We start from the raw sequence: 22,048 nt of genomic DNA, 5'->3' as shown, positions 1-22,048 counted from the left end.
TCATCGGAATAGTACTTAGTTCATCACTACTGAGTACTCAATCAAGTTATATCTTCTTCCTTCCCACTTCTACTAGTAAGTACTAACTACACCAGTCCATCATCTTCTTTCAAAGCACTACATTGCCAGTATTACTTTATAAAGTACCAGCATTAAATTATTGCCTCATGCCACTACTATGCGTATACATGAGTAAATACTACTGTAGTACTTCATATATATATATATGTATACTACCAGCTACCGCCAAGTTCGATTCCATGGATATGATACTTCTCACATTCCATACACAGCAAATGAGCAGCATTTCCCAATAAAATATCAGAAGAATAATTATCACTACTAGACCAAATCACCGAATAATTATTTCATCTCACACCTATCTCTACACCCACCACTACTAATTCCCAACCCAACCAACCAACCAACAGATCAGATAAGATAACAGCACGTGCGTGCCGCTATCAACACACCACTCACCACACAATCTAACGTCATGCAATAGCTCCTCCTCCATCATCTAGCTCCCCTCCCATCCCATTGACTCACTCACTCACTCACTCACTCTCAACACCACCATCAATCCAATCCAATCCCACCAACACCACCCCAAAACCCCAAGTTGAAAATGCCCAAACCAGCCCCCTACCTCCCCCTCTTCACAACCCACCTAACCTCCTCCCCCACCTCCACCTCCATAACCCTCACCACGCTCTCCCTCCCCCCTCTCTCCCCAACACCCCTCCCCCGCTCCCGCACCGTCGAATTCCGGGGCTTCTTCCCAACCCTAAACCTGCACCCCACGGCCATCCAATCCCTCAAAGACCAACACATAGGTCTGAACCCCGATATCTACGAGTCGGAGATGCTCGCCCTCACGACGGATAAGCGGATGGAGAAGGTCAAGGAATTGGAGAGCTCCGGGGGTGTGGTTGAAGCGGTGTTTTGGTTGAGGGAGGTGGGGAATATGTGGAGGGTTAGGGGGAGGGCATGTATTATTGGGGATCCCCGGGGGGATGGGGATGAGAAGGAGAGGGTGGGGAGGGGGTTCGTTGAGAAGGGGTTGAGGAAGGTTAGGGAGGATAGGGAGGGGGAAGGGTGGAGTTGGGAGAGGCAGGTTGATATGTATTTTGCGAATCATTCGCCGGGGATGAGAGGTACGTTCTATTTCATATTTCATTATTTATGTGTTTTGGGGAAGGGGGAGGTATGGCATGGATGGGTGCTGATGGGTGGTGACTGTAGGGACTTTCAAGAATCCACCTCCTGGTACACCGAGGAGTCAGGATCCCGGACATCCGGAGTTAAAGCTAGGGCAGAAGGTGGAGGATCTTAAGGATAAGGTTGCGAGGGAGAATTTCAGGGTCGTGGTGATTCGGCCGGAGGAGGTCGAGAGGTTGGATGTTAATGATCCTTCGAATCCGATTAGGACGAGGTGGACGGCTGTGAGGGATGGGGAGGAGTGGGAGGAGGTGGATTTGTGGCCTTGATTTTGATACGTAGTGTTATTCCTTGTTGTTGGATTTGGGTGCTATTTTTGTTGGGATGATAAAAGTGATGGATGAGGTTCATTGTAGAACAAATTGAAGGTATCTTTGTACAGTTGTATTGAACAATGAGTAGATTGGAATGTGATAAAGCCTGTCGTCTTTGAATGTAGCGGTGAGATAAACCGAGGCATTATACTGTTTGTCTTCTTTGTTGCTTGTTGCTTGTCCGAATAAAGCGGCGCGTTTTGTGGACATTTCCGAAGCGTTGTATCCTGAAACACACAATTAGCACAAAGAAGCACCGGCACCAAGACAACCTCGTTGTGTTTCATGCCGGGATCAATCTATAAATCGGCTATAGCCATCAGACATAATTATCCACTCTGTCCTACCGTTATAAATCATAGCTAAATCGACTCCCTCCCTGTATCAACATCCTCCGTGGTGTAACCCAAAGACAAACAACCCTCAAACCCCAACAGAATGTCTTCGTCCACTGAAGGTGGAAGACTCATTTGCCCCGAGTGTCGAGGCTACTGCGACGTCTCAGACAACTGTCCTACGTGTACTGCCGCTGAATCAGTCATACTCAAAGAGGAAATATCCGACTCGCAGGACGACACTGCTTTGAAGATGGCTCCGTCTGCTGAACATTCCCCCCAGCAGGTGGGTTACCCCGTTGTTAGATTTTGTGGAGCAGCGCTAACGATCGTTTGTTAGGCTAATTCCGAAGCTTCATCTGCCACAGCCAAGGCTCCTTCAGCTCCTCCGTCCCCTTCTGCTCCCCAAGCACAACCCGCGCAGCCTGCCTCTACTACCCCTCCAAAGAAAGCTTCAAAGGCCACCAAGAAGTCCAAGAAGATGGAATCTTCCAGTGATTCCAATAACAGCCCGAAGGAGAAGTTGACGCCGGCATGTGCTCCGTGCAAGAAAGCAAAGAGACGGTGCGTGCATCGCAGCGTTATTCCAGGTGGGTACTATCAATATTCCGTATGACCTAACGTTGCTAAACTTGCATAGATGCGGAAGGACAAGGAGCTTCCCAGCCCTCCAAGAAGCGCAAGCAGACTGCTGAGGCAGGGGCCAACCCTAAGAGGGCCAAGAAGAATGATGGCGATGTCAGCGGCAACGAAACTGGATCTGAAGAGGGTCAGCGCATCAAGCTCAAGTTTAAGAACGTCAAGTTTAACACCGAAACAGGTGAATCGACACCAAAGAAACGAGGCAGGCCATCCAAGACATTGCCGGGCAATGCTGAAGTTGAGGCTCTACCTAGTATAGAGGAGGAAGACGAGGAAGAAGAGGTCCCACAGAAGCGAGCGAAGGATAAGAATTATGGCTTTCCAAAGGATAGCCTCGTTGCGGCGTCAAGAGTGACGGCTTTCAAACACTTGGACCAGCAGCTACAAGACAAGATAGCAGACTGCGAGGACAAGTGGAAGGTGGCCAAGGATACCGTCGATGAAATCCGGTATATATTGAATAAATGGATAGCGCTTTGGGAACAAGGAAATGCATGATGGTCGATAAGGAGCATTTCTTTCTGCATCCGTTTCAACCGGACCCGTCATGTGTTATCTGTTCTTTATGGAGTTGACAGGGGGCTTCTTGTTTATTGCTGGCCTTATTTGATTTTGGCGTTAGGGAGGCAGCTAGTGTCCGGCGTCATGGATTGGTTTGGATGCCAGAGCCTAGCCCGAGGGTTTATTCGGATAAAACAAGCTAGAGATGGGTAACAACACCTCATGGTCTAAGTACGGGGTATGTTAGTGGAATAATAATGAAATGCATCAACCTATTGCCTGACTTGCCACTGGCGGCGGCCGAGTGGTGTGCAGCGGGACAAACTCGCTGCACTGCTCCAAAGTACGTAGGGCGGGGGAAACCTCGCAATGCAATCAGCAGACCGGAATGACATGGTAGCCGAGTATCCTGTACACCGAAACCCAGGAATCATAGACGAACAAGTCATCATGCCCAGGACCGTTCTCCAGGATTATCTGGATCACAGCATAACATGTCCGAACAAAGCCAACCATGTTTGATGGCTTCTGTCATCCCACGGCTCCGTGCGGACGATCGGCGGTCCCGCAGCCCAATCCTACAAGGTGAGCAAGACATGATGGGAGAAATCCTGGGCGGGTCGCGGCCTTGCAGTGGTCGAGGCAGCTGTCAGTCAAGGGCAGAATATCCTGGTCATTTCCGAGAGCTCTGACTCGTCTTGAGATCCCTGTCTGGCCGTGGGCACAGGCCGTTACGTGTCATGACTTTCTTGGGTAAAGTCGCCGTTAGCGAGTCTTGGATGGCCTTCGGCTTTGACCGGAGATTTCACGTTCATTTCTTGCAGGCTGCGACATTGGACAATGGCTTGATGCAGACCCATGTCGATGGAAGGGTTGAGTTGTAGTGATTGATGGACTGATGATGATGGCTGTCCGGGGGTGGAAGTGGAAGGGGAGGTTCTTTGTGACGGGTGGTGTTGTGTCGGCACGTGTTCTGCCCGAAATGTTGACTACATTACTTACAGTTATTGTGGATGAAACTGGCACTGGACGTGTTTGAAATATATGGGGAGAAAAGCTTCCAGAATGCCATACACGGGGACCTCATTTCTGGAAGGCCTTGCTGGTGTCGGTCGGGTTTCATCTGTGACGGGAGCTCGTCTAGAGACAGTACTAGTTTCCTCCGAACTCAGCCTGACACTACTGCAGTGCTGCTCGTTCTTCCTACTCCTCACTGACAATCACCTTATGATGCTTATTATGATCTGGGTTTCCCCTCACGATGGTAAAGATACAGAGGATGAAAACACTCACCGCTGGTCTGGTGGTCTCTTAGCAAGGACTTAGTAAACCAGTTGGGGGGTTTGCAACGAATACTTATGTACTTTTAGTGTAGTCGCACAAAACTCTTGGGTGTCTCGTAAGACAACCAGCCTGGAACCAATCCGGGGCCCCCGAACCATGACAAAGGAGAGGGAAAAGGGAGTGGAACCGGCCATGGGATTGCCCGAGTGGCCGGCACTGGCAGGGGGACCCCTGTCAATGGAAGCATATCGAGGAATCTTAATCATAATACCGAACATTGCTTACTACTTTGGCTCTAGTCCATACAACATACTGGTATGCATACTGGTAAATCTGGTATCCCCTGGTCATCGTCATGTGAAAGGGCGGGCTGAAATATTACCGTAATGCATCCTGCTGCATGGCTCAGACCCACGCTTCGGGCTTCACTTTCGGGGACGTCACTTCTCCCTCGCAGTAATAGTAATAGTAATAGTATTCTTCCTCTTCTTCTTCTTCGGTCCTGTCAGCTCCTTCACATCCAACTCACTTCTCCTTCCATTGCTTCTCTCTTCTGCCCTCCTTTCTTCCACCCCCCCCTTCTTTTCACCTCCTGATCGTGGTTCAATCCCGTAGTGCCAGTCACCTCTGCCTTTCCATCGTTCATTCTACCTTCTTCTACCCCGGTATCTTATTTTCCTCCTCCCGCCCACTAGTTCGACACCGCTCTCGTGCGCAGTCCCCCCGATCCATGGAACAGTTGTAGGTTCCTGAATCCCTGCACCTTTGTCATCACCACCACCGCCCATCGGCTGTTCACGACTCCACGACGAAACGATTTCGCTACTTGTCAATAACCCAATCCGCCGCCAAATCAATTTTTATCACATTTCCCTTGCTCGCGACCGAGACGGCTGAACTTCTAAAGTGGGCTTAGTGGACCACTAACCCACACACTTGAATTTCTGTCCGGAAGTACAAATCCGGCCTACAAAGCACATGTTGCTTTTCTATTGAATCACATTATGCCCGCTCAAATGGACGCCCTGGGGGCCTTCACCCACCTTACGGAAAACATTCCCTCCTGGATCGATCGACTCGCAGAGTTGTCTGCCCACACCGCCGCGAAACACGCAGAATACGCCGAGGCCTACAGAAGACATGTTACGGTGAGACCGCGCCGTCGCAAGAACAGCTCGGTCTGCTCCATTCGAACTGAGGACCTGCGCTCGTCGGCGCCCGAAACGGAGACCCGCCCTCAATCTTCTGCTGCGGAAACACATACCACCGTCACGACGCCTAATACCTCCCAACACCAAGCGAATGTGAACCCTCGTAAACGTGGTGCTGAAGATGCGCCCTCCATGGACGCCAGGGACAGGAACCCGCTTGTTATTACACGCAACAACCTCATTATCCACTATGACGGCCACACACAACACGTTTTGGAAGAAATGGTGCGCCACATTGGGACAGCTCGCAACAACATTCGGAAAGGCAGAATGTCGCAACTGCCATTGCCAGGGTACCGCAGCAAGATGCTGGACAGAAGCACAAGGATGAATAGCCTGGCTCCTTCACTTTCACCCTCCGAGTCCGGCGAAGACGATGTACTATCTAGCATCCGCAAAGCCCGCAACCGGGGTCCTCCAGTGCCTCGCGCCCAGGACATGCCCAAAGAGTCTGCATTTGATATGGCGGAGAAGCAGCTGGAACTGGTACACGGAGTGTGTGAGACGGCTGCATACCAGTTTCTCCGATCTGGAGACTGCTCGACGGAATTGACCAGTGTGGAAGGCAAATTTAAAAGCCTCTTAGACCTGGCTACCGATGAAGTCCGCCGTCTGAAGGCAGAACAGCCCGAGGAACCAACAGCCGAGGACGAGGAGGCACCCGCAGCCACGACCATTGAGGTTGACAGGCAATCTCTGACGAAGATGGATACCATTGAGGTGGATGATGATGCGCAGTCGGCGGAATCAATTGACTTGACTGCTTTCCGCGCCAATCGTCTTCGCCGGAGATGAGCTGTGGCGACTGACATACAGCATAGCGGGCGCACTCCTTTAGCGTGACTGGATTGTATTCCCTTGAATTTTCATTCTACATAAGCGACGATACCACCGGGATACTCCTTTGTTTTGTTTCCATCCCTGTCTCTTCCTGAAGTTGCATTTTTTTCTAGCCATTTATCATTGGTCATATCTCATCTACAAGCGTGACTGTCATTAAAGCGCGTGGAGTTGGTTGGGGCATTTGTTTTGTCTGGACTTTGATTTCTTTCATCCCTTCTTTGCTTTGCTGTTCAAAACACACATCTTTTTGTTTGCATAGTTGTCAATGGGTACATAAGTTATTCGACCACAAACCATCCACACTATATGGACTCATTATATTATGTGATGCCAATGGCATCCAGCCTGTGTAACCGGGTTGCCTTGTCCCTCTCTAGTTTAGATCCAATTAGTGGTTGCCCAGTCTAGTCCACCTAGTTAGTGGGAATCGTCACGGGAGTGACAGTACCATACCGGGCTCCATCCCTCGGGCTCCACTCTCATACAGACGGAGAAGGCGGATATCTGACATTCCTAAGGTTCCCCTTCGCTGCTGCCCGTGATTGGCCCATCGCTCCCTTTAGCGATGTTGTTGAACCCCGTCCAGCCATTTGAACCTGGAGCTGATCCAGTCCCGGCCCCGCCGCGATGGACCAGATTCCAGTGCGAATCCGGGAGGGATTGACAGCCGCGACCGGGTCGGAGCAATTTAGTTAACACTTCTTCTCTTTTCCAACCACCAAGAGACCTAAGTCCAATGGGTCGGTCCCTCGTCTTGCTGCCTTGTTGAAGGATTTTTGTTCGCGGGGTTGTAAAAGTTGATTAAAGTGTGGGTATGGTAAGTATGGATCCCCGTCCCGTCCGTCCCAGACAACTAACTCTACATCCCCTCCCCTCCTTAATCTACTTTTTCTGCAGTGATTTTTCATGGGGTAATTTTCGCTGAAGACTGCTTAATCTACCCTAAATAGTTGTGAACGAAAACATTTCCTAAATGCATTATGTTTACTTATTTATTGATTTATGATAAGCACAACTGTATACAGTATACATGCATGCAAATCAGCAAAACTACTACACTGCCAAGTGAGTGATTTTATCTACACCGAAATGCATCCACGGCATAGCCGAGGCACCGGTCTCTCTCTCTCTCGGCTTCAACTTGCCCTCGATATAGTACTATTAGACGAGTCCATTACGGAGTACCACCACTACTATCCGTATCTGTATTTACTAAATAGATATTGTCTATTGTCTTTCCAGCGGGCTGGCAATTCCCGTAAGCCCGGTCACTCAAACACTCACACACACAGATTTAAAGCATTATTAGGCTTACACCCCCACCCACCAGCTAACTAACTAAACTCACTTACCCGAGCCACCACCACCACACTATTATCTACAGGGGTGTTGTGGACTCGTTTGACATGGATGTTTAACGTTAATTTAGCCCGTATGACCACTAACTTATTTAGTGAGCTAACTTTAACTGAGTCAGAATTATATTACTCGTTGGTGCTGTCTTAATGGCTGGCTAGGCGCGATGTGTTAGCTGAGTGTTATGCGAACTATGCCCTGGGGTTTGGACTTGGGTGTAAGGTTGAGGCTACTTGCGGGAGTTGTCTACCGTGTTGGTGTTCACATCAAAGCATTGATCCCAGAAATGAGGATTAGCGATTAATAGATAACCATTTGAAGTTGTCTCGAGACTTATGGCAGGATTATTATAATCCATAAGTATCGTCCTGAAGAGATTAGGGTATCTCGATCTTTTGCGAGGAATGCGACCAGGGACAGAGGTTCATACACAACACTACTTTATTAGAATGATATCTAATCAGGCCTGTGGGGAGCCATACTGACCGTAGCATGTGCAGATGTCTGAGCTTACGTCCTTCATCTCTGCTTCTACCCGAGTAGCACAAGCGGTCAGATGTAGCCACGACCTGACCGTTTACCGGTCGTACCTGCCATTCCGTGGCCTGTGACCAGACAGAATGTCCCAGTCGATAATGTTCCAGCAGAGCTCCTTATATGGAACATTGGGGTTCCTGATCCCAAGTCCAAGGATATTACTATGTCCACCTGATTACGCTTATCACTAACATGCTCAACTATTATTATAACCATTCTTTCTTCGTCATGACCCTCTAGCTATTTGGCAAAATTCCTAGACCATGCCCGCCTCAGAATTGCGGCAATGTCCAAACCCAACAGTCAACGGCCGTTCCACGTTATCATTGTGGGTGCCTCAATCGCCGGCCTGACTCTCGCCCACTGTTTGTCCAACACCGAAATCGAGTTCACCATTCTCGAAGCGAGATCCGATACATACCCGGATGGTGCTGGGCTTGCCATCCTTCCGAATGGCGCCCGGATTCTTGATCAGTTGGGACTGTATCAAGACGTGCTGGACCAAGGTCAATGCATGGTATCGCACAGCACTTGGCTTGAAACCGGACACCTCTTGCGACGAGTTGATGCGGGACGAATTCGATCTTTCGGACGGTATGCGGCGATTATGATTTTGAAAGAGATTGTGGACTGACTTCGGGTAGATTTGATTATCCTGTCCTCGTTATCGCCCGACGGGCACTCCTAGGCATTTTATATACTCGCCTTCGGAGCAGTCGGCTGTTCTTTAATCGGCGGGTCGTCCGCATAGTGTCATCTCCGGATAATGTTACGGTGCACAGCGCAGATGGAATGAGTGTTTTAGGGGATCTGGTGGTTGGCGCGGACGGTGTTCATAGCATTGTGCGTGAGCAGATGTGGCATCATATCCGTGCAACCAATGGGGCTGTTGCCAGCTCTCGCTGGTTTTCCGAGGTTCCCTTGACCGATTCCTTCGCTGGTGTTTTCGGTATCGCTCAGTCAATTCCCAAGCTGAATAGAGGAGACGTCCATCGGACTTATGGACATGGCTGGTTAACGGTTATTATGGTGGGAGCAGATGCCAGAGTCTGCTGGTTTATGTCGATTGCGCGCACAATGATGCCAGTATTGATCCCGCGCCATACTTCCGACCGCGCTTATGTATCCAGGATCGTCGAACCGTTTCTGAAGAAGCATGTCACCAGAGATGTCACGTTTGGCGAAGTCTTCAACTGCTCTGAGACATGCGTTGTGGCGTCACTGGAAGAGGGATTCCAAAATAGATGGTCCTGGGGCCGGTTTGTAGGAATAGGGGATGCGGTACACAAGGTAACCCGCACGCCTTGAATGCGTCTTGTTAGGGTAGTTGACAATGATGTATAGATGGCACCGAATATAGCAGAAGGTGCCAATTGCGCCATTGAATCCGCCGCATCGCTTGCGAACCATCTAGTCTTCTTCGCCCGCGGGTCCACTCCTTTGTATACGGAAGATCGACTCACTCCAATGTTGAAGGCTTGGGAAGATTCACGTAAGCGCAGAACCAGGGGTCTTTTCCTCATCTCACAGTGTGCGGTCCGCATAGAAGCGGCAACGAGCTGGATGCTCAGGCTAAATCAAGTGTTTCTTTCACGCTTCCATGGAACGGGAATTGGCTTGCTCACTTCGATCACCTCGCGTACGGCACGAGTGGATTATCTTCCTTTACCACTGCTGCAACAGAGTAGTACGCAGCAAGTTCTAGAGAAGAAAGAACGCGAAAGTGTGTGGAACTGGCAAGTAATAATACTACCCCTAGCAGCAGCAACCAGCTTGATGTTTCATGTTTTGCATGCCCTGGTGTTGTAGACAATGATTCAGCTTTCTCGGCCAAGGGTGGTCGGTGTCTAAGAATGACAGGATTTTATTATTCACTGCACAGTTTTTCCCTCAGAAACAAATTAAATGATCTAACAGGCAGCTACATTGTGTAGGCTAGAGTTACCAGAAGTGATCAGAGTGAGGGACTTAATGGCTGGTTGAGGGGTGAGGGTTAGTGCTAAACAGTAGTCCGCCGTCTTTGACACGCTTGAGGGATTTACCCAAGCCACTGATCTCAACCACGCTCCATCCTCCGGTCCAAACTTCCTCAACCACTGGTTCTGGTAAAACCCGCAGGTGTCATCGGCCCTGGGGTTTCTATCAATCTGTCATGAGGCAAAGCTCGCATGGCATCCGCACAGACCTTGCGCGTGGTTGACAGTCCGAGCCTCCACTTCTAACTATAAAAGCTGGCGGGCACAGTGGGAGTTTAAATTGCCGCACACCAAATATTCTTGCGTTCTATTCTGCTCTGTTCTGATCTTTGTCGCGTGGTGTTGTCTTCCCCTCAACCGGCTGAACTGAGCTCCTCTAGTTCATTAAGATGGATGCGAAGTCAGGCGTGTCACTCAATGCCGAAGCGACTCGTCTCCGCTGGCAAGAAGGTGACGAAGAGAAAGGCGTAGCAGCCAGAAGAGACCCTCTGCAGCTTTCGCGAACGACATCAGTGGCATCCAACAGCTCTGCTCGCAGTCGCGCACGAAGAGCGACCGTTGATCCCTCCCTTTCATTGCCAATTCATTATCGTACAGTGTCAGTGCTGCACTCGGTGTTGATAAACGTTCGTTGAGCTCTGACATCATTTGGGTAGTTCATTTGATATCGATGAGGCGAGAGACCGTGAACGAGCGGAGGCTGCAAAGACTAAAAGCAATGTCGCGACCGGTACTAGACCACTCAGCTGTTGATCCCTTCAGGGCCTTCCTTGCTAACGATAGCTTCCTAGATCTGTCCAATCTCGACTGGCACATGGTTTCGCCCGAGGAAATACAGAAGCGATGGCGCGTCGATATCTCTCAAGGCTTATCGCATGATCAGGTCCAGCAGCGGGTCCGTGAGTTTGGGAAGAATGCTCTGTCTCCGTTACCACATCAATGGTTCTGGCAGATCTTTGGCTATTTCTTCAAGGGCTTCGGGGGCATTCTACTGATCGGCTGTATACTTGTATTCATTTCTTGGAAGCCCTTGGGACAGCCTCCCGCTCCGGCAAACCTTGCCTTGGCCATTGTCCTGCTGGCTGTGTTCTTCATTCAGGCAGGCTTCAATGCGTGGCAGGACTGGTCGTCCTCAAGGGTCATGGCTTCAATCACCGCAATGTTACCCGAGAGCTGTCTAGTCCTCCGTGACAGCTCTCTGGTCGTAGTCTCTGCCCCGGATATTGTCCCTGGAGACGTGGTGCATCTTAAAGCGGGAAACAAGCTACCTGCAGACGTGCGCTTGGTTGAGGTCTCCAATGATGTGTGCTTTGACCGGTCTATCTTGACTGGTAAGATACTGTCTGAGGAGCTGGAAGCATGAGCTAATGGATTGTTTAGGCGAGTCGCTGCCAGTCAACGGGACTGTCGATTCCACGGATGACAACTACCTTGAAACCCACTGCATTGGACTTCAGGGAACGCATTGCGTCACTGGGAGTGCAGTCGGTGTCGTTGTCTCTACTGGAGACTCGACTGTCTTTGGCCGGATTGCTAAATTGACAAGCGAGCCCAAGAAAGGACTGACTACCCTCGAGAAGGAAGTCTTGCGCTTTGTATTGCTGATCGTTCTCATTATGCTCACGATGATTATCATCGTTATCATTGTTTGGTAGGCGGTTTCTGATAGTTCTATTCATACCTGCTGACCTCTACAGGGCTACATGGCTCCGAGTCGACCATCCCGGCTGGATTAACGTGCCAACCCTGATCGTCGACTGTGTCAGTGTTGCGATTGCTTTTATTCCAGAAGGCTTGCCAATCGCCTTGACTGCGAACTTGACCATTACCGCCAATCTCATGAGCAAGAACAAAATCCTGTGCAAGTCTTTGAAGACGGTCGAGACATTGGGTGCGGTTTCTGTGATCTGTTCCGACAAGACTGGAACCCTAACAAAGGTAAGTTCTGTATGATCAGTCACTAGCCCTTCCTAACACATTGTCTGGCTACAGAACAAAATGTTTGTTACCGACTGCGCTCTCTCAATGTCTCGTTTCAGCACAGAGCTAGCGAGAGACGAAATGGTGATCAAGGGAAGGAAAACTGGAATACATCAGCTTCGTGGTATTGCTGGCCTCTGCAATGCAGCAGAGTTCGATGCCTCGTCTATGAACCAGCCCCTCCACGAGAGGGAAATCCACGGTGATGCAACTGACCAGGCCGTCTTGAGGTTCTCTGAAGGCCTTGGTTCTGTTGCAGAGCTGCGGCGCACTTGGCGGAAGACATACGAACTGGCATTCAACAGCAAGAATAAGTTTATGATCAGGACTTTCAGTCTCGTCGAGTCCGCAGGATTGAGTCTTGGAATGTCCGCAGCTGAATCAGCTCAGTTCAAGCGGAACGATACGTTAGTCCACCCTTTCCCCAGTCACTGCTGGTGCTAATCATCTCAGTCTCCTTACTATAAAGGGCGCACCCGACATTTTGATTGAGCGATGCACACAGATCGTAGACACAGATGGAAGTGTGCTGCCTCTGGACGGAAGAATACTGGCTCACATCAAATATGTCAAGGATCAGTGGTCTAGCGAAGGCAAACGCGTGATCCTGCTTGCACGTAAAGTCCTCCCAGCTTCAGATATCATGCCTCTTCCTTCGTCCAGAGAATTCGAATCCGAGGTCATGAATCATGCAAAAACGGGCTTGGTTCTCGTCGGCCTGGTAGGCATCGTTGATCCCCCGAGAGAGGAGATTCCAGACGTGGTCAGAACATTGAGGCGCGCGGGAGTTCGCATCTTCATGGTAAGATATTCCATATGGAAGCTTAATTCTCTACTAACCACGCACATAGGTGACTGGTGATTATGGGCTCACTGCTCTCGCCATCGCCCGACAATGCGGTATCGTCACCACTCACGGTCCAGTCGACACTGCCTCGTCCTTGAAACGGCTCCCTGACTACGATGAAAAGCCACCTAGTACACCATCTACTACCGCAATCACACTTAGCGGGGCTGAACTCATGAGCTTGAATGACCACCAGTGGGAACAGCTATGTCAGTACCAAGAGATCGTCTTCTGGCGCACCACTCCAGAGCAGAAACTGCGTATCGTCCGTGAATTCCGCGCTCGCGATGAAATTGTCGGCATGACCGGCGATGGAGTCAACGATGCACCATCCCTCAAAGCAGCAGACATCGGAATAGCTCTGGGAAGCGGCTCCGACATAGCCATCGAAGCATCAGACATGGTATTGATGGAATCCTTCTCAGCCATCGTCGAAGCAGTGCAATACGGCCGCGTAGTATTCGACAACCTAAAGAAAACCATCGTCTATCTACTCCCAGCCGGTTCCTTCTCCGAGTTCTGGCCCGTGTTCACCAGCGTGGTGTTCGGTCTTCCTCAAGTCCTCTCTTCCTTCCTGATGATAATCATCTGGTAAGCACTACACCCACACATACCACCTCCACACACACCCCCATCCCCCCTACTCACATACACTCCTACGCAGTTGCTTCACCGACTGCGCCGCAGCAACCGTCCTGGCCTACGAAGCCCCCGAAGCCGACGTCCTCCTCCGCCCACCCCGCAAACCGAAACAAAACCGCCTCGTGAACTGGAAACTAATCTTCCACGCCTACGGCATCCTCGGCATGATCGAAACCATCGCCTCCTTCGCCATGGCCTTCTGGTACCTCGAACGCAACGGGATCCCCTTCTCAGCCCTCTGGTTCAAATTCGGCGCTACCCCAAACAACATCGACTCCGACTGGCTCAATGCTCGACTCAACGAAGCAAGCTCCGTTTACTTCATCAACCTTGTAGTCATGTACGCATCCCCAATTATCCCCACCCTCTACCCACCCCCACACTAACAATAATCAAATTTAAACAGGCAATGGTTCAACCTCATGGCCGTCCGAACCAGACGTCTCTCCATCTTCTCCCACCCACCAGCCTTCAACAAACAGACCCAGAATCTGCTTCTCTTCCCAGCAATATTATTCGCTTTGGCCATGGCCGTCTTCTGGTTGTATATCCCGCCGTTGCAGAGGGTGTTGGATACGAGTAGTGTTCCCGTGGAACATTATTTCCTGCCTGCTGCTTTTGGCCTCGGAATTCTTATCCTGGATGAGTTGCGGAAGGCTGGGGTGAGGAGGTGGCCTGGTGGGGTGTTGGATCGGTTGGCTTGGTAGATATATCTTAAGATAGACTGGGGTAGATTTTATTTGCTTTGTGGGGTTTGTTAGCTGGTGAGTTGGGTAGATGTTAGTTTAAGTAGGAAGTAGTAATCTGATACCTCTTTTCTTCTTTTTTCATGGTTCTAAGAGTACTGCATAGTAATATACCCTACGATCCAAACACAATAACTCAATAAAAAAGATGATAATAATTCCACATAATGTATATTGCTCAACGAGACGACTTTTTCAACCAAGAAATTCCCAATCATGTACAAGCTAACACCTCGAGACCAAGAAAAAAGCAAGTTAAGCAAAGCATAACAACCAAAGTTACGCACGTGAGTCGTCAGATCCGGAGCCAAAAAATGGAAATCAAAATCGGAATGAAGAAAAAAAGATTACAATGTAGAAAGGAAAATAATGAAGCAGCCCGCAAAGCCATGAGAAACAAGAGGGGGTATTCTTTACAGTTCAGACGGAAATCACCAGAAATAAGGATTGCCGTAGACGTCTTGGTAGCATTGATAGGCGTCGGGGCAGCTATATTTCTTGTTAGTTTTATGCTTTTTCCAATAATCTTAGAGTAAAGGGGTTGGGGGGAGGGGACTTACTAGACCGGATCCTTCCCAAAAATAATATGCCATGTATACTCCATCACATGGGCACTCAGATCATCCGACAAGCCCGTATTCAACACCCAGTCGTAGAACCATGTGTATTGCTCCAATGGCCGCTTGAGGACCTGTTCCCTCGACACAGCGAATTGCGAGCAGCACGCTACTCCAACCACTTCCGGTACGTCGGTGTTGTTGAAAAGTTCCGCCCACGCCTGCGCGTACACACGCTCCGCCGTCTTTCCGAATTGCGGGGGGTCTCGGAAGGGACGAATCTCATCGGGACAGCCGGGCGTCTGCTGGCACCGGAGGTTGACGTAGCCGTTTCGTTGCACGAAGTCGGTTTGTAAGGCTCGGATGGAATCCACGTTGCTGTAGGCCATGGTGTCGGTGTGCCAGGCTCCGGGCCAGCCGTCTTTGTGGCTGTGGATGAAGACGATCGTGCTGGGGAGGTCGTCGTAGTGGTCCACGATGTATTGCAGGTAGGCGAGGGATTCGCGACCTTTGTTCTTGGGGGTGTGTCGGGATGCGGTTACGTCGTCGACGGTATAAATGACGTTGCGCCATCTGGTGATTCGTAATGGTTAGAGATTTGGTTTGATTGTGAGGTTCAGGAGAATACGTACTCGGCCAGATCATTGCTAACCCAGCTGGTGTCCTCGGTGGATAATTTTGCCATGACGATAACGCGATCATTCGGGACGATAATGGGAGTGGTTTCGTAGAGCGGCCGAGAGACGGCCGAATCGTCGGAGGACCCTTTGGTTTTGCCATTGCTGTTGCTCTTGTCGTTGCCGGTAAGAATTGGTTTCGAGTTCTTCGGAGTCGACGCCCCGTCGTTGCCACTGTTCACATTGTTGCTGCTGCTGCTGCTGCTGCTGCCATCCGCTGCAGATTCGGCGGAGAAGGAGCTGAAACTCCAGCCGGACTGAACGCGCGCATCATCCTGAACGAGATCGAGGTGGCGTTTAATAAGGATGATGGCGAGGATGATAAGTGCAGCCGCACCAATCCGGTAGGATAGTCTCATTTCATAACGCGCCTGCGAAAAGCCCAGGCTGAGACTATCGAATGGGATTGGAAGGGAGGAAAGGAAGGGGGAGAGAGAGGGAGAAGGAGGAGAAAAGCGAAAGCGAGAGAGAGCGAGAGAAGGAGAAACAGGCAACGTGGGAAGAAAGATCCGACGAAGGGGTTTAGTGTTTAGGTTGGTTTGGTGAAATTAACAAGACGACGACGGGATTGTTACCAGGTACGGGGTTATGGGAAGTACAGGAAAGAACAGCCGAACGATGGAAAATTGAAATGCAAATAATTTCATAAACTCTGAATTAACGGGCAGCGACTTTGCTGACTCTGACGGACGCCCGCCCGCTGGAGGCTTATCTCCCTGGGGGGGCGCTTGGCGCCGATTGGTGGGTTTCCGGGCGGGATCATCAGGGATTCTTACCATTTACTTGAATTACCGGTGATATATTACTTACATACGGTATGTGAACAAGGCTTGTTACTTACATGGTAGCCTAAATAGCAGGCAGGCAGTTAGACTAGTACTTCTTCCTACTCGGGGATATGAACTGCGAGATTACTATGGAGTCGGGTAAAACAATAATCCCAAAAGTGTTTCAGACCTGTCGGTATAAATAGTCTCGGTCATCATTCTAGACTCGGGCGCGAAGGATCAAGCTTTGTCGAGGATGGAGTAGTGTCTAAATAGTAATTGTTCTCGCCCTCGTCCTATTTTAAACCATAGTATGAAGGAAGCAGATAAAAGCATCAGCCTCTTGCTAGTTTCAGATGTTTACTTAAAGTAGAAGTACAATACAATCCCTGATTCAGATGGATCCCTCGCATGGATTTTCCATTATCTTCGCTAAAGGTTTCGCTTGAATTTTTTCCTTTCCTTTTCTCTCCTCTCCCCATCCACTGCCGATCCCCCCCCCCAGCAGAAAAATAATCCGTCGGGCTCCGTGCGACAATCACATTATCGCCAGGGTCCAAAGGATACTAACCGACTCTCCATGCATTAGACCGGTCGCAAAAGCAGCAAAGTTTCTCCGTGAAGAATACTACCATAACCCCCGCCTCCAATGAGGATCATCTCTGTCGCAGCCAGTGAAATTCATCCTGGTCCGGCAACTTGCGCTGTCAGAAAACATTGTGACAGTGACAGTGGCAGGCAAGTCCGATCCCATCCCGTCTCTAATCGGGTTACGATCCACAGCCACCGAGTCTATCTCAAACGTCCCACCACTCGGGCCAGTCCTACTGGCCAGCTGGCTTCTCCCGGCTGAACCCTGAATATCCACCCGTCAGCAGGGCTGTGTTGCTGCCGTTTTTCGCTGTTTTTACCTTGTAATTTACACTATGATTACCAGTGAGAGCGGTGCAAAGCAGTGTTGAAACTGATCATCTCACTAAACAAAGTAAGAGTATGACTGACATCATGGTAGATGTCTATATTACCCTACAACCAAAGAAATCTGAATCAAAGATCAATGTCTGAACTCATAACAAAACAATGAGTGGGTTTTGTTGTCTTTGTCGTTGCCGACAATATTGCCATAGAGGGCAAGGATCTGAGTATGCCAAGCAACCAAGCATCGACCAGCTGCAGGGTCAATTCATTGACGAGCAATCAATTACCCCACTGTCTTTGGTTTTCTTTTCTTTTACCATATGCAATTGCTCATACTTGAGGGATGATGAATATTGCACTGGGCTGTTCTGATTGCGCCTCAGGCATTTCCAACCCAGAGGACAACCCCAGATTCGAGAATCACCCTTTCCGCTCGAAGGATTGCATGCAAATGATCTATCACTTACGGCGTAGTAGCGAAGAGCTTAACCTAGAAGCTTACTGAGGTACGTAACTCAGTAGCTGTCTCAGCACATAAGCGTATCAATCAATCAATCAGATTCAATTTCACCCCCACATGATCCCTGCCAATCCGTCTATTCGTCCATGCATCAGTGGACGGAATTATGTCTGCAGAATTGTCCATTATGTCTACCGTGGCCTATAACATGGAATAATATTAAACTGTGCTAGTATACGAGCGTCTATACGAGCGCCTATCTACACATTAGCAGGATAAGACACCACTCTCAGGTTTGTGTAGAATGAGCGCAGTAGCCAATTCCGAAATCCAATGGCATCAATTCGCATTATTGACAATCATCCCTTGGGGCTATGTTCAATCAGGCTGGGTACTGCGGTGGTACTTATGGTCTGCGGTACATACTATTATCGCGTGGTGACACTGCTTATCGTGCGACGATCTACCCCGGCTATGAGCATGTGATGTTAAGCAGTATGACAGCGTCCATGCTTTTTGATCTATGAGTATTTAGCTTTCGAGCTCATTCAGTTAATTTATTGTATTTATATATCGAACAGAAGAGATTAATAAGTAGTTGAGAGTAGTAGCGTGAACTGAACATGATGTTTTAGTTGTATGGAATTCAACAAGAGCACATTGTGGTTCTGGCTGGGCAACATGACAACTTAGGTTGTGAGGGATATATTTTCCGCATTGGAGCGGCATCATTGGCTCTGTGTCAACATGGAGCAACTGGATTATTTTAACTATCGGTCTTTTACGAATACTGAATACTCACTACGCTTCCAATCCAACTTGAATCAATCAAGAAAAGCAATCGGATTATTCCTCTGGAGAAATTGTCTTGGTGCTAGTATTCCTGGGTTGTTAACAATGCGTGCGGGGATCAATCCCATATTAGCCTCGGTCGTTTCCATTGTCGATGGTCTCAAATGGAACTACGAAAAACCGATACTAGCCAATTGATAATCCACTCAGTTGATATATATTCAGGAAATGGATGTGCGATCGTATGCATCAGTCGGGTCAATTGAGCTTAACTGCCATTTGGCTTTGTTTTGCGAGAGGTGGGTCATAGGTCAGCGAGGTATTGAGGTTGCCTAACATAGTAGGGATTTAACGAGCCAAAAGCGATTCGGAACATACATACTTGAATAGTACTATCTATGCTCGGAGTTAAGGATGGAATTGTTTTACATTACATAGATACAGTAAGTGCTCCATAGGGTAGTGCTGTTGATTATATGAGGTTTCCCGATCAGGCAATATTAGTATCAAAGCACACCTTATGGCACCACTCTTGTTTCGTCACAACACAACAATATACGGAGCTGAATACTAGCTGAGGACATATAGCTCATTTATTTTATAACAATAATTTTTATTGTTGTTTTGTAAATACTTTGTCAGGTAATCAGATACTAGTTAACGCCATCTCATGTAATTACTCCGAGTGCTGGCGACCAGGACTCACAAGCCTGAGGTTTCTGTACTATGTCCTTATGTTGCTTTTCATTTTACCCAGCAAGTGGAATAATTTCATGGCATAGAACGTCATATGGTTATGATATGATCGCTAATCCAATTGCCACGCTCGATGTTCCCATCCAGCCTGATATTAGCAGCGCCAGTAAGAGACATCCAGTATGTGACAAGCAAATCGAGCAAATATACCTGCTGGTATCCAAATATTCAATCAACTGCAATACATAGAAAGCGAAATCATCGCATGGAGTCCCATCTGGATATTGCGAGTTGCAAGGTGCCGCCCGTCAGCGGAGGACCAAGTGCACGGTCGCTGATTACTTAGGCAGGACGAACTAAAGAGATACTGAAGCCACCATTGTGCACTATCAATGCTTTAGGGACGGTGGTACCATCCAGTGGCCTGTGCCCTGAACAGACCCAGACTCTTGGGACTTGCGGCTGAAAGGAAATATATTGCGTCGGTGGACAGAAGACCTGCTTCAACCCAACCTGTCATAACCCAGGCAATGCATGGCTGACACCTTGACAGCCGGGGTTGCCGTGAGAGAGCACGAACACGAGGTACAAAGTACTGCTAAGTGCTATAAGATTTTCAGCCTGTTGATAGAGTCTGTGGCTGAAACAATGGGGCTAGGCCAGGAAGCACGTAAGGGGCCAAGAAGGATCATGCTGAATGATTCAGCTGGGGCTGAATCATTCTTCATCGGTGACTGATTTGATTCCTCCTTCATCCTCTTCCATCCCCTCTACCTGTCCTCGTTCTCCTCACTAACCCTCAGAGACATTCACTCGACAAACAAATAAGACGAACACCTGATCGGGTGGAGGTTCGTAAGTGATCGGCTGATCCGCGCACTGCCCTGTCATGCCGGCTTGAATCCATCGCTTTGGCTGGATGGCTGTGGTTAACTTGTTTCTTCCTTGAGCCTCGTTCCCGCGCCCTCCCTTTTCTTGTTTTCGCTCTTTCAACGCTGCCCTTCTCTCTCTCCCTTTTTTCCCTTCCTTCCCTCTTGTCTTTCTCCCCACGTCCCCAACCCTCTCCTCGCCTTTGTTCCAAACCTTTCTTCTTCTTTTGTTCACCAAGTCCCGTCCTCAACGCCTCCTGAATCCCTCATCCGTCCGAGCGATAATTTATCCGCTGGAACATGCAAATCCAGCTCTCCGGGTACCCCACCTTAGCCTCTACCCCGCCATGAGCTCTTCTCTCGAGGCTAAAATTGTTGTCCTCGGCGCCCAAGGTCAGTTTCTCCCTCCTCTCTCCTCTCAGACTCCACCCGACTAACTCCGTCCAGGCGTCGGCAAAACCTCGCTTGTCGATCGCTATGTCAAGAACGACTTCAACCCCTCCGCTACAGCCTCGACTGTGGGCGCCTCCTTTGTGACCAAACGCGTCCTCGACAGCGCCTCCGATACCATCGTTCGACTTCAGATCTGGGACACAGCCGGCCAGGAACGTTTCCGCAGCATCTCTCGTCTCTACTACCGCGGCGCCAATGCCTGCCTTCTCTGTTACGACATCACCGACGAGCAAAGCTTCCAAGAAATGACCGGCTGGCTCGCGGAATTGAAGAAGAACCTTGTCGAAGACGACCCCATTGTGATTCACGTTGTCGGAACAAAGACCGATATTGTTACCCTTGATCCCTCTCGGCGAAAAGTCCCCTTCGAACGCACAATCGCCTATGTTGCCGAGCAGCTCTACCCAACACAAGCATCCACACCACCCGCGACGGCCGGCTTGGGCGGGCACTCATCCAGCACACTTGCAGGCGTTGATAGCAAGCGCAGTAGTGCGTTCTGGGGCCAGGATATCGGGTGGGATTGCTGCCATGAGATTAGCGCCAAGGATGGTGAGGGTATCGAGGAGGTATTTCGTGTCATAACGCGAAAGCTGGTCGAGCAGCGTAATAAGCGAGAAGCGGGAACAAGTTCATCGCAGCGATCGTCGACAGTGTTTGATGGAACGACGTCATCTCTGACCCCTGGAAATATCGATGGGAATGGGAGCTTCCGCCTGGGGTACGGGGACAAACGCCGCAGTTGGTTGGGATTTCCGCCTAGTAGTGTTGGGGATGAATTGGAAGATATTGTGGAAGGTCCTAAGCGCAAAGGAGGACAGTGTTGCTGAGCTACTATCTCCTGCTGGTTCTGATGATCTGATGACGATGAATGTTTCGGTCTCTTATTTGTTCTGCATTTGACTTCCACGATGATGACTGACTGACTGCATTATGAAGCTTGGCGGCGTTGTTTGCTTGCATTGTGCGATATTTTGCCGCTATTTCTTTCATGCTTGGCATATATGCTGGGCATTTGCATGGGTTGTGTGCATGTGATTTGGATGATTGCAGCGTGTTGAGCATCGCTTGGTTGTTCTTTGGTTGATTCTTGATGATAAAAGGTGCAGGCACCCTCCGTTTGTATTTGAAATTTGGCCGGCGAGATATAGTAGATGGCATGATGGTTGATACTTAACATGGATGAATTTATGCAATTATGTGATTTATCTACACTTTGGTGACTGATGTACAATGAAGGGCTCCTAACAAGAAATAAGTCCCAATAAGGTGAACATGATGCTGTATGCATGCAGCCAGCATAGTACCCAATTGTCCTCAGCAATTCTCAACTAATGGTTCAGGTTGCCTTACTATCTAATCATAATGTTATATGCTCGACGTTGTACAATCTTGTCCTGCCTGAAGGTCCTCTTTGAATATTA

At 49.3% G+C, this 22,048-nt stretch overlaps 7 protein-coding genes across 7 annotated transcripts; 6 read left to right on the top strand and 1 right to left on the bottom strand.

Annotated features, from left to right (window-relative positions):
* Nucleotides 1–628: 628 nt before the first annotated feature.
* Nucleotides 629–1,490, top strand: AtWU_00794 (uncharacterized protein; the record flags this gene model as incomplete). The annotated part of the gene is made up of 2 exons (XM_035495909.1): nucleotides 629–1,157; nucleotides 1,246–1,490. The coding sequence occupies 2 exons, from the start codon at nucleotides 629–631 to the stop codon at nucleotides 1,488–1,490; spliced, it is 774 nt and encodes a 257-aa protein (XP_035351802.1).
* Nucleotides 1,491–1,973: 483 nt separating this feature from the next.
* Nucleotides 1,974–3,010, top strand: AtWU_00793 (uncharacterized protein; the record flags this gene model as incomplete). Its single annotated transcript, XM_035495908.1, has 3 exons — nucleotides 1,974–2,156; nucleotides 2,211–2,460; nucleotides 2,511–3,010. The coding sequence occupies 3 exons, from the start codon at nucleotides 1,974–1,976 to the stop codon at nucleotides 3,008–3,010; spliced, it is 933 nt and encodes a 310-aa protein (XP_035351801.1).
* Nucleotides 3,011–5,301: 2,291 nt separating this feature from the next.
* Nucleotides 5,302–6,303, top strand: AtWU_00792 (uncharacterized protein; the record flags this gene model as incomplete). Its single annotated transcript, XM_035495907.1, has 1 exon — nucleotides 5,302–6,303. One exon carries the CDS (start codon nucleotides 5,302–5,304, stop codon nucleotides 6,301–6,303), a length of 1,002 nt encoding a protein of 333 aa, XP_035351800.1.
* A 2,227-nt stretch (nucleotides 6,304–8,530) lies between these two features.
* Nucleotides 8,531–10,053, top strand: AtWU_00791 (FAD-dependent oxidoreductase; the record flags this gene model as incomplete). Its single annotated transcript, XM_035495906.1, has 3 exons — nucleotides 8,531–8,838; nucleotides 8,889–9,534; nucleotides 9,589–10,053. The coding sequence occupies 3 exons, from the start codon at nucleotides 8,531–8,533 to the stop codon at nucleotides 10,051–10,053; spliced, it is 1,419 nt and encodes a 472-aa protein (XP_035351799.1).
* A 556-nt stretch (nucleotides 10,054–10,609) lies between these two features.
* On the top strand, nucleotides 10,610–14,396 carry AtWU_00790 (cation-translocating P-type ATPase; the record flags this gene model as incomplete). The annotated part of the gene is made up of 10 exons (XM_035495905.1): nucleotides 10,610–10,818; nucleotides 10,877–10,950; nucleotides 11,012–11,551; nucleotides 11,601–11,871; nucleotides 11,918–12,158; nucleotides 12,213–12,607; nucleotides 12,654–13,002; nucleotides 13,052–13,638; nucleotides 13,712–14,029; nucleotides 14,096–14,396. The coding sequence occupies 10 exons, from the start codon at nucleotides 10,610–10,612 to the stop codon at nucleotides 14,394–14,396; spliced, it is 3,285 nt and encodes a 1,094-aa protein (XP_035351798.1).
* A 470-nt stretch (nucleotides 14,397–14,866) lies between these two features.
* Nucleotides 14,867–16,028, bottom strand: AtWU_00789 (DUF3431 domain-containing protein; the record flags this gene model as incomplete). Its single annotated transcript, XM_035495904.1, has 3 exons — nucleotides 14,867–14,924; nucleotides 14,996–15,565; nucleotides 15,625–16,028. 3 exons carry the CDS (start codon nucleotides 16,026–16,028, stop codon nucleotides 14,867–14,869), a joined length of 1,032 nt encoding a protein of 343 aa, XP_035351797.1.
* A 4,490-nt stretch (nucleotides 16,029–20,518) lies between these two features.
* AtWU_00788 (Rab family GTPase) lies at nucleotides 20,519–21,454 on the top strand (the record flags this gene model as incomplete). Its single annotated transcript, XM_035495903.1, has 2 exons — nucleotides 20,519–20,564; nucleotides 20,619–21,454. The coding sequence occupies 2 exons, from the start codon at nucleotides 20,519–20,521 to the stop codon at nucleotides 21,452–21,454; spliced, it is 882 nt and encodes a 293-aa protein (XP_035351796.1).
* Nucleotides 21,455–22,048: the final 594 nt, after the last annotated feature.

The sequence above is a fragment of the Aspergillus tubingensis genome (assembly GCF_013340325.1).
Source record: "Aspergillus tubingensis WU-2223L DNA, scaffold_2, whole genome shotgun sequence".
NCBI classification, from domain to species: Eukaryota; Fungi; Ascomycota; class Eurotiomycetes; order Eurotiales; family Aspergillaceae; genus Aspergillus; species Aspergillus tubingensis.
The sequence above is the reverse complement of the archived record's forward strand: the minus strand, read 5'-3'. Positions and strand labels throughout refer to the sequence as shown.